This window comes from Mustelus asterias, chromosome 17, assembly GCF_964213995.1.
Source record: "Mustelus asterias chromosome 17, sMusAst1.hap1.1, whole genome shotgun sequence".
Lineage (NCBI taxonomy): Eukaryota > Metazoa > Chordata > Chondrichthyes > Carcharhiniformes > Triakidae > Mustelus > Mustelus asterias.
In genome coordinates this window covers 70,854,758-70,867,076 of record NC_135817.1, presented here as the reverse complement: position 1 = coordinate 70,867,076, position 12,319 = coordinate 70,854,758, and the positions used below count along the sequence as shown (strand labels likewise).

The 12,319-nt window shown below is 42.0% G+C and overlaps 1 protein-coding gene across 1 annotated transcript in view; it reads right to left on the bottom strand.

Annotated features, from left to right (window-relative positions):
- LOC144506192 (immunoglobulin kappa light chain-like) overlaps positions 1–11,119 on the bottom strand; it is a 74,158-nt gene extending 63,039 nt beyond the window's left edge. Inside the window, exon 1 of the mRNA XM_078232047.1 lies at positions 10,924–11,119. Coding sequence (XP_078088173.1) covers positions 10,924–11,064 — 141 coding nt within the window. The 5' untranslated portion in view covers positions 11,065–11,119. The remainder of the gene's footprint in view (positions 1–10,923) is intronic.
- Between the last annotated feature and the right edge of the window lie 1,200 nt (positions 11,120–12,319).

The following is a 12,319-nucleotide window of genomic DNA, read 5'->3' as shown; positions in this document are numbered from 1 at the left end:
ATATTCCTTTCCACACTCACCATCCACCACATCCTTCTCCTTTGTGAATACTGATGCAAAGTACTCATTAAGGACCTGACCCACCTCATCTGCCTCCACACACAAATTCCCTCCACTGACCTTGAGTGGATCTTTCCCTAGCTGCTTCTTCCTCCTTATATACGCATAAAAAGCCTTGGGATTCTCCTTAACCCTGTCTTCACCAAAAACACAGAACAGTAAGTATATAATTTAGTTTCTAATATATCATCACATAAAGTTTTCGCTTACCTTTTCCACAAAAAAAGTATATGCAGAAAGCACGCACCATGTATATGCCAATTCCGCAGTTTGCAGAAAGCACACATAGCGCATATGCCATGGTCAACTGAGAACTAGTTCCCAATCAGCCTGGCACCCACTGCTGCCACTGTGGGTCGGAGATGAATGGAATTAATGTTGAACGGGTGAATGCAGTGCCAGTTAAGCTTTGCCCTGGTTTGTATTAAGTTCCTTGAGTATGGTTAGAGCTGCACTCATTCTGACAAGTGGATTATAGTCTATCATACTCCTGACTCTTGCCTTGTAGATGGTGGACAGACTTTGGGGTGTCAGGAGAAAAGATTTTATGCCATTGGATTCCTAACCTCTGACCTGCCCTTGTGGCCACAATATTTATATGGCTAGCCCAGTTCAGTTCCTGGGCAATGGTGGTGGGGATTCAGCAATGGCAATGCTCTTGAATGTCAAAGAAAGATGTTTGGATTTTCTTATTGGTGATGGTCATTGCCTGACACATGTGTGGTGTGAATGTCACTTGTCACTTGTCAGCCCAAGCCTGGATATTGTCCAGATCTTGCTACATGTGAACAAGAACTATTTCCGTATCTGAGGAATTTTGAATGGTGTTGAACATTGTGCCATCATCAGCAAACATTCCCACTTCTGACCTTATGATGGATGGAAGGTCATTGATGAAGCTGCTGAAGATGGTTGAACCTAGGACACTACCCTGAGGAATTCATACAGTGATGTCCTGGGACTAAGATGACTGACATTTAACAACCACAACCATCTTCCTTTATGTTAGTTATGACTCCAACCAGTGGAGGGTTTTTCTCCTGATTTCCATTGACTCCAGTTTTGCACGGGCTGCTTGATGCTACATCCAGTTAAATGCTGCCTTGATATCGAGGGCAGACACTCTCACCTCACCTCTGGCATTCAGCTCTTTTGACAATGTTTGGATCGAGTCTGTAATGAGGTCAGGAGCCGAGTGGCCCTGCCGGAAACTGAGCGCCATGAGCAGGTTATTGCTGAGTAAGTGCCGCTTGATAGCACAACCGATGACCCTTTCCATCACTTTACTGATGATTGAGAACAGACTGATGGGGCGGTAATTGGTCAGGTTGGATTTGTCCCGCTTTTTGTGGACAGGACATACTTGGGCACTATTCCACATTGTTGGGTAGATGTCAGTGTTGTAACTGTACTGGAAGATCATGCCAGGAACATGGGTAATTTTGGAGCACATGTCTTTAATGCCATTGCCAGCATGTTGTCAGAGCCAATGCCTTCAGTCATTTTCTGATATCATGTAGAGTGAATAAAATTGGCTGGATGTGTGATAATAAGGACCTACGGCAGAGGCTGAAGTGGATGATCCACTCGGCACTTCTGGCTGAAGATGGTTGCAAATGCTTCTTCTATGTCACATGGGTTGCCCCATCATTGAGGATGGGATCATTGGGAGCTTCCTCTTCCTGTTAGTTGTTTAATTGTCCACTATTATTCTTGACTGGATCTGGCAGAAGCGCAGAACGTAGATCTGAACCGTTGGTTGTGGAATTGCTTAGCTCTGTCTATCACTTGCTGTTTATGTTTCTTGGCACACAGGTAGTCCCGTGTTGTAGCATCACCAGGTTAGCACCTTATTTTTAGGTGAGCCTGGTATTGCTCCTGGCATGTCCTCCTGTACACTTCATTGAACCAGGGTTGATTCCCTGGCTTTGTGGTAACGGTAGAGTGGGGGATATGCCGGGTCATATGGTTACAGATTGTGGTTGAGTACAATTCTGCAGCTGCTGATTGTTCACAGCGCCTCATGGGCAGCACGGTGACACAATGGTTAGCACTGCTGCCTCACAGCGCCAGGGACCCAGGTTCGATTCCTGGCTTGAATCACTGTGCGGAGTCTGCACGTTCTCCTCGTGTCTAAGTAGATTTCCTCCGGGTGCTCTGGTTTCCTTCCACAGTCCAAAAGACATGTTGGTTAGGTGCATTTGCCATGCTAAATTCTCCCTTAGTGTATCTGAATAGACACTAGAGTGTGGCGACTAGGGGATTTTCACAGTAACTTCATTGCAGTGTTAATGTAAGATACATGTGACACTAATAAATAAACTTTAAGAATGCCCAGTCTTGATTTGCCAAATCTGATCACAATCTATCTCATTTAGCATGGTGATCGTGCCACGCGACACGATGGAGGGAATCCTCAATGTGAAGACAGGACTTTGTCTCCACAAGGACGGTCATTCTTACCAATGCCGTCATGGACAGATGCATCTTGACATTAGTAGGAACAAAGTCAAATAGGTTTTTCCCACTTTTCGCTCCCTCACCACCTAGCAGCTATATCCTTTGGTGTTTGGTCAGCTACTCTCAGCGATGGTCATTGAAGTCTCCCACCCAAAGTACATTCTGAGTCCTTGTCACTCTCAGTGCTTTCTCCAAAGGTGTTCAACCTGGAAGAGCATTGGTTCATCAGTTAAAAAGGTGGGGCAGAGGAGCTTGGGGAGGAGGGGGGGGTTAACATGGGATGTCCTGTCAGCAGGACAGTACATACCCGGGGATGGTGATGGTGTCTGGGCCATTGCCTCAAGGGTATGATTCTGCGTGCATGACTATGTCAAGCTGCTGCATGACAGCATTCCCAATTTTGACATAAGCCCCAGATGATAGTAAGGACTTTTCAGGGTCAACAGGGCTGGGTTTGCCGTTTGTCATTTCCAGTGCCTGTTTGGATTCATTCCTTTCAGACTTTGTAGCCGAGTGGCTTGCTAGGCCATTTCAAAGGGCATTTAAGAGTTACATTACTCTGAGTCTGGATTCACATGTAGGCCAGACCAAGTAAGGATGGCAGATTTATTTTCCTGAAGAGACATGGGCAGGGATTTTCTGGCCTCGTTCGACCAAAAACTGGAAAATCCCGTCTGAGATCAACAGATCTTTTCATGGTCCACCCGCCACAACCTCCCCCCCCTCCCCCCACCCCCGCCCTCCCGTTCGCTAAGATTCCTACGGTGGGAAAATTTCCCCACATGAGTGAAATAGGTGGATGGTTCCAGATGTTTTTCAATTCCACTGGCTGCCACGGTGGGATTCGAACCCAATGTCCCCAGATCATGAACCTGGGCCTGTGGATTCCTTCTCTAATGAAAGGGTCTGTTTATGGAATAATGCTGCAATGGTTTCTAACATAATTGCTGTGGACTGTGAGGGTACATCTGTTTTTGTCTTCTGTATTACCTTTTTGCCAAGATTTGGATTGATTTGGATAAATATGTCATTTATGGGAATACACGGCAATCAGGCATGACGATACAGTGAAATAAATAACACATACTAAGATGTGATCTATTTAACACTTAAGTACAGGAAACCAGTTAAATACATGGAGATGGAAAAGATTAAGCTATTTTAAATGTTTAACATTTCTGTTAAAATCCAGTGGATTTAATCCACTGGTATAATTTAACACAAATGCCTTGTCTCACATCTGTTTGAAACCAGTCTGTGTTGTTTTTAAATGTATTCCCTCATGGGCTGTGGGTGTAACAGGCAAAGCCAGAACTTGTCACCCATCCCTCATTGCCGCAACTGAGTAGCTTGCGAGGCCAATTCTGAGAGCATTTAAGTGTTAACCACATTGCTGTGGGTCTCGAGTCCCACACGTCAGACCAAGTTTGACATACCCTTCTTGTACTCTGCTAAAGACATCTCTAATCAACACATGATTTACAACTGATAAATAGATTATATAGTAAGAAAATCAAACAATTGCCAGTAAAAAGTTTGTCACGTGCCCAGTGCAGTACTCTACATTTTATTGTGTCCAATTCTGAAGATCCTACTGAATTCTGAAGAGACTATTGATTCCATTTGTGTGACAGCAAAAATGTTTAAATGTCTAGGCTGGAAAATTGGGCGGGGATCCTGGATTCAGGATTCAATCCTGGACCGGGGAGCGGCGCGGGCTTGGAGGGCCGAAGGGCCTGTTCCTGTGCTGTATTGTTCTTTGTTCTTTGTTCTTTGTTTGTCTTCAAGAAATTAAATGGTCAAGTTGTTGTGGGAAAAATGCCACTTTGTGAGTCAGGCTTGAAGGTTTCAACAATACAGTTTTATTTAACGAAGCTTCGTGGAGAAAAAGCACTGGCACTCCGCAGTGCTTCTAGGCAGCTACCTTCTCTCAATGAGACAATAGGAGCGGTCCATCTTTATACCCTTTACACAATAGATGGACCGCTCCTATTGTCTCATTGAGAGAAGGTAGCTGTCTAGAAGCACTGCGGGGGTTTTGATCTGGAGCTCAGTTTAAAAATGGAAACGGCTTGAATTAAAGGGGTTTGGATATCACGGTTACGATGTGTAAAGTGGTATGATACAACTGCCGCTTGATTATTTTTATTATACAGTATAGCATTGCCAGATAGACCCGAGCATAAAATCAAATCCTGAAAAGCCTTAACCAACTTTGTATGATATATTTATAGACTATATATTGTGTATTGATAAAGACATAATTATTTTGTGAAGTACTGTGGTGCGGCGCTTGCACGCAAACAAATGATCAAATTAGAGATAATGTAAGAGTACATCATATAAAGATCGGAACTGTATGGCATGTGATTTTAATGAGGAAAGCGATGTCTTTTGATAAGATTACATACAAATGAATGGATGTCCAGCTGCAGCTAAAAAAGGCCAGTACAAAGTGTTATTTAATTCACACTACGCTTTCTATGGAAGGGGGATATGTAGTTAAATGTAAAATGCATTAGCTAAAGCCATACAAACATCGGGAAAAATGTGGACAGAGGTATTGCCCACTATACTAATGAGATTAAGGGCTACCACAAACCGGACAACCGGATTAACCCCTTATGAGCTAATGACAGGACGGGTGATGCAATTACCCGAAAGCATCATAACAGGTTGGACCGATGTAGGTCCACTAAAAGATAAAATCAGGAGATATGTTCTGGAACTAAGCACCCAACTAAAAAGGATGCGCAAATTGGTAAAGGACAATCAGGAAATAAAAGACGCAGAGAGAGAGCTTGAAGTGCTCCCTGACATTCCAACAGCGGGAAGTCGCGTCCTAGTAAAAACATTACCTGAAAAACAAGGGTTTGCACCAAAATGGAATGGGCCATATGAGGTTATAATTAGTGGAGACACCTGTGCCTGTCTAGACATAAGAGGGAAAGGGGTCTGGAAGCATTGGACACAGCTAAAAATATACAAGGGGACAAATAAGTAATTAAATTGATGAACTAACGAAAATGCTTTCCTCAACGCAGGCAAAGACTGCAAGCAAGAACGGCTGGCGCGCGTGGGTTGATAGATAATATAACTTGTAAAGATTATAAGAATTATAGTGTTAGGTTTGATATTTGATTGTTGCGAATATGTATGTAATCGCGTATGTAACTGTACTACTTTGCGTTGTCGTGACTGTAAATTTGACTGGATTGGAGGATAACTTGTTTTACAAAGCTCACATACATTTACACAGGAATCGAACTGTATGTTACCTGTTAGCACAATCGGTAGAAGCCCTATTTGTCGCCACCCCTGGGTGGACCCCTCATGACTTATAATCAGTAGATACATCAGATGCACCCTGTAAGGGACAAATTGGCAAATATAAAAGAGATATACAGGGGAGATGTGTGGGACTTGTAAACCCCACAGATCCTGTGTGCAGGGGGTTCCAACAGGTGGGAGGAAAAGCTTGTTCAGATAATGCAAGCTATCCGCTTCGTTTTACGGGGCAGGGATGGGGATGTGCCTATGCCTTGGTCCCTAAGAATGATTCCTGCGTACAGACGCAGTGTGTCTGTCAACATTGTCGGGTTAATAAGGGACAGTTTACTTGCACTTGTGATGAACAGAAATGTCTGAATATATCTGCGGGAAGACAGCTTATTTGTGGACAATGCAATGGAACTCACGTAAGCTCAGACAAATGGACATACCCATTTGATATTTACCAGGTGGTGGGATCAAACGGGGTGTCAAGTAAACCAAACAATTGGCAATATAAACAAACTCATAATCGGGACACTAAATGTTACTGGGCTAAGAAGGGATATGTATTCCTCTTCAATGGTACTTACATGACAGAAACACCAAACCTCCCAAACCGTTTTGCAGTAGGAACAATCAGACCACTGACTGTTCCGTGCCCTCAAAAGGGGCATATTCGGAGGAGAATAGTAACTCAGGCTATCAGCAAAGAATTCTGCGCTGACTGGGAAGCCCCGGGCACAATGGGATCCTCACTGGGATATGGGTTCCTTGGAGCCTTATCTCTGGAGGGGGCAGCAGGAGTGATTAGTGCAAAGAATAGGAATCATATTGTTTGTGGACTAACAGTCCTGGGAAACAGCACTTCAAAAGCACTGGAGGCTGTCAACCAAGAAATGGCTGAACTGAGATTATATGCATAACAGACACAATACGCAGTGGACTATCAGTTAGCACAACAAGGGGAGTGTGTACAATTATAGGCAATAAATGCATAACCCATGTCACAGACGAGTCCTATAACATTACACAGGTCATCAATAGCATCAGAGAACAACTTGATAGCTTCAGACAGGGACCCAAGAAAGGAAGTAACTGGCTGGAATGGCTAGTGGGGGGGTCCTGGGAATCTTACTTATTACATGGATTGGTCATACTCATTTCAATTGTAATTGTCTGTTGTCTCATTGTTGGATGCCTAAAAGTCTGTTGCAAGGTGATGGTGACATGAATTGTGCCAGGAGCCAGTGTATACATCGAAGAAGAAACCCTGATGAAGAGCCCCAAAGACATCAGAAGAAACGAAGAAGGAAAGAAGAAGAACAAAGAATTATACATCTAAAAATTGTATTGTTGGTCTAAGGATTAGTGAAACTCATAATCCGACCAAAAGTGGGGACCTGAAGGAGGAAAAATATACAGATGGGCACACAAACAGTCACCTGGGAAAGAGACATTAAACAGACACTGACTTTCAGTACAAACAGCCACCTGAGATTAAAACATAAAGGACAGACAGCTATCCAAAGTTAAACATGCAGGAATCAAATCCTACAGGAAGCTAGCCAGGGCTTAAAGATAAGGACAATAGGGATAGATAATGAGATTAACTACAGGTGGGATCGGGAATACATAACTGCAGGGAAACCAATTACTGTAAACTACTGTATGAATAGACTGAAACTAAAGTCATTGATAGTCACTGACGTAGGGAATGTATCCATTCATAGAACAATACGATGTTAACATGCTTATGTCTGTATCTGTCTGTATTTGTCTATAACGATGTGTTTAACGATCGATCACCTACTTGATTACAATGATGTGATAATGGCTAGATGTCCGGTCCATCTATTGTGTAAAGGTTATAAAGATGGACCGCTCCTATTGTCTCATTGAGAGAAGGTGTCTAGAAGCATTGCAGAGTGCGAGTGCCTTTTTTCCACGAAGCTTCGTTAAATAAAACTGTATTGTTGAAACCTTCAAGCCTGACTCACAAAGTGGCATTTTTCCCACAACAAAGTCATCAGATAGATATACAAATGTAGAGCCAATGTTGTCGGGATCCATCTCTAAAAGCATGATTTTGAGGAAATTATGAGTAAAAATTATATGCGTGAATTTATTAACGTAATTTGTGCACATACCATACTGAGATACGGTGGCCTAGTGATAATGTCACTGGACAAGTAATTCAGGGACCATTGTTGTAAAAATCTATCTGGTTCATGAATTCTGAGGGCATTTAAGACATTGCTTTGGGTCTGGATTCACATTTGACCAGACCAGGTAAGGATGGCAGATTTCCTTCCCTAAAGGACATTCGTGAATGAGATGGGTTTTTCCAACAATCAACGGTGGCTTCATGGTCATTAGTAGATTCTTAATTCCAGATTTTTTTTCTATTGAATTCAAATTCCACCATCAACCATGGCGGGATTCGAACCCAGCTCCCCAGATTATTAGCTGAGTTTCTGGATTAATAGTCTAGCGAAGTAACTATAATCATATTCTGGGGAGCTGGGTTCGAATCCCAGCTCCCCAGCAGTGTTATACAACTAAGCCATCTTTGCCTCCCCACAATTCAAGACACTATAAATGACTAAATAATATCTTGCAAAGGTATTGTAACCTTATCATTCATAGTGCATTAGGGTACAAAGTAACACGAGAATAAAAGCATGATAACTGCCAAAGGTACCAAATTAGGCATTTGCAAAGGATCACAGTGAGATTTCCTAGCCTGCAAGAAATGTAAAGAAACAGCTTGCATCCGTACATTACATTACTGTTATTTTCCTTAAAACAAGCTGCCTAGTCTAATGAGATAATGACACTCTCTCTGCTGGCTCTAGAGATATTTATATTCCTGTGAATGAAGCACCTTGGGATGCTATATTATAGTAAAGATGCTATATTAATATGAATTGTTGGTGTTGAGTGGAAGATGAGTTGGGAGCCATCTCAGCACACTTTCTTATAGGTGAGAAATTGGGGCACCAAACATCCCATAATAAGTATTAAGGCCGCAATGCAGAAAGTTAAAAACTTTGAACATCACACAGCAGCAACTCTTCTGCAGTTGTAATTGATAGCTCATGATCAGAACATAAGGAAACATGGGATAAGAAAAAGACATTTATTGTTTATTATTAACTAATATTTATTAATTAATAACATTTATTAATATTATTTCCAAAGATCATGTACATCAGATTCTATCCTGGGTTCTGCTCAGCCACTTCACCTTCACGAGGGGATTTCACTTTACTGATTCCAAAAGATAGTCATTCTCGCTATGGTGGATTAGAAATCTGCCCTCTGCAAGGTGGTAGTCATTTATGTCTTCAGATGTAAAAGCTTTGGAGGTACTCATGATGTTTAAGTTGCTTCAGTTTATTTGCTGCGACAAAATGCACGTTTATCCCAGGGTTAAATGTCGCCCATGGACCTCTATGTATGGACAGAATATTCTGGGAAGATACTCTGTGGGGAATTTCCTCCGTGAGGCTGTGTAGATAGACTGCTGGCTTTGTTCCGAAAATAAGCAGCACAGGTTTAGGTCCAAATGGATTAATCTCTAACATCTATTGTGAGGTCTGGAAACCATCTATTTAACTCAATATTTTATCTCTCAATCGCCCTATGAAACTCAGAGATCACTGGGTCAGCAAAGTTATAACCATATTACTAATGCTAGTTCAGGTTCTCAAGACGGTTGCTAGAACATGACATTTTAATACTTTGCAACTGGGAGTTGTGAACTTTCTTTTGTAGTTTTACAGAACTTGCTGCTTTGACATCTTGCTACGAGTTGATTTTTGCTGTTAATAAATCTGAATAGAACATAGGATAAGGTGTACCAGAGTTGTTATTTCATTGCCCATGCAGCAGAGAAACGCAAGACAACTTGTGACCTTTCACCAAATAAACCTTGATATGTTATGGTTACAGAACAGATAGACACACACTGGCAGATTGTAACTAGGTTGCATTAATCAGATTCATACTGTACTCACAATATCAAGTTACAGACTTCTTCATTTGTTTGAAAGTGGTGTGTAATACTGTTCTGTGGAATTAGCAAAACTTTCTCTGATAGCATAGCGGGTGTCCGAAGGTAACACCTTTGTCCCTTTCACATACATGGTTTTGTCTCGCTCTTGTACTTTCTATCATTTGCATGTTCTTGGTTCATTTTCTTGTCCAAAGGTAAATGTAGATGAGCCAAAGTTTCCTACCAGTTAGCATCCTAGCAACAGAGATCATCTTGTTTTGTTTTTGTTTCCACATCTGTGGTTCTGGCTGCATCAATCTCCTGCCTGTCCATTGAGCTAGCGCCAGCCGCTGCAAGAAGAACTTAGCTTGTTCCACTCCCCTGCGCTGGCTATTCGGGTGCTTATCCATTTCCCTGTTTGATAGCCACAACTGAATCTGCTCCAACTTCATTCTCAGTGAATGAAAAAGACGAAAACTTTCAATAAAATTCAACTGCGCAAGTTACCTCTAATAACTGAAAATTTTTGAGTAAAGTTTATTCATTAGTCACAAGTAAGGCTTATATTAACACTGCAATGAAGTTACTGTGAAAATCCCCTAGTCGCCACAGTCCGATGTCTGTTCGGGTCAATGCACCTAACCAGCACTTGGGTGGAAACCGGAGCACCGGATCTATTAGAGGTTTGTCTTACCCAGAAGAAATCCACGCAGACACAAGGAGAATGTGCAAACTCTACACAGACAGTGACCTAAGCCAGGAATCGAACCCCAGTCCCTGGTGCTCTGAAGCAGCAGTGCTAACCACTGTCCTACCGTGCACTCCGTGGGAGGCCTGGAATCATCCTCATCGTCTTTCTTTGAAGAGTTATCAAGCACATATACTGATTTCGAAGTTAAAACACGTCTTGCTAAATTGTGAATAATGGACCATCCACAATCAATGGTCAGAAAATCTGACTTGCTGTACAAAATGTGACATTCCAATGACCAGCAAAAGGTGGGAATAACTCATTTCTTTGATATTTACTCTGAAACTGGCAGGGGCCACAACCAAGATAGACTAGTGGCAACATATTCCTAGCTCTCAAGTAGACAAGCACAAAAATCATTCACAACGTAAATGCTACTTACACTTTTGAATTCCAGTGCCAGGTGTTTTATCTTCACCAAGGAAGAAAAAGGCACCAGGAGCAATTGGCTGTCCGTTAATTCAGTTCGATTCTCCTGCAAACTGCTGGAATCTCTTTGAAGTTCTGACGTTGAACGTAGCATACACGTAGCAGAAATGCACAAGATGTGTTGGGCTCAAATTTTCCTTTAAAACTACATTTGTTAAGGGTTGCAGCAAAACTAGAGCATAAGTGATGTAATATGGCTGTGATTACTTCCTTCCTCCTCCAGCACTGCAATCAGAGTTTCACAAATAAACTTCAGAGATAAGGATTGTTCCAAAGTGCCACCAGTACGCAGTTATCTGTTCTCTTTATCTTAATATCTTAGTGCTTAGATATAACCAGTTAATGTTCACGTTAAAGTGGAAACAGTATCACGAATGTGTATATGCAGTAAAATAGCATCTGAATTGGCTACAGTGCTAATTATTTCTTTACAGTAGAATTCTGCTTTTTATGCCCAAGTCCTTGCTCCATTTAGATATACGCTTCCTCCATATCATCTCAGATTACTGCAATATTTTCACGCTAGGTCTCATTTTTTCCATTAAAAAAGAGGTTATTTATTAGTCACAAGTAAGGCTTACATTTAACACTGCAATGAAATTACTGCGAAATTCCCCTAGTCACCACACTACAGTGCCCAATCGGGTCAATGCATCTAACCAGCAGGTCTTTCAGAATGTGGGAGGAAACCGGAGCACCCGGAGGAAACCCACGCAGACACTGGGAGAATGTGCAGACTCCACACAGGCAGTGACCCAAGCCAGGAATCAAACCCGGGTTCTTGGTGCTGTGAGACAGCAGTTCTAACCACTGTGCCACCGTGTCATCTTCACCCCCCCCCCCCCCCCCCCCCCCCACATACACCACCATCACTGCATTATTTTCTGAACATAATGAGAGATGGATGGGGTTGCATAGTGCTGCAAACATCAAGGGACATCGGAAAAGTCCCCTAAATTCTGATTTTAAAGGGCTAGAATTGGTGTGTTGGCATAGAATTTAAACAGTTATAACTTACACAGGAGCAGATGTTGAGTTTGGATTTTACTGTTCTTATTTCAGATGTTGAATCAGGTACAGTTGATTCTATCAGAACATATACCTCACTTATTTAAGACTATTTTTCAGACTTTGGTCACTTGCTTCTTGTTAATTACCAGAAAGTCAACTGTGGTCTTGTCCAATACCATTGTGTATCTAATGAAATCTTTGCACTCTTTCAATCAGATCAGTTATGTTGCAATGCAATTTAGTAGATGAATCTTCCTTTTCTATAGCGTCTTTACATGGACTGAAATGGTAATTGCAATGAAAAGCGTTCCTGGCGGTGATAACCACTGTGCAATGTT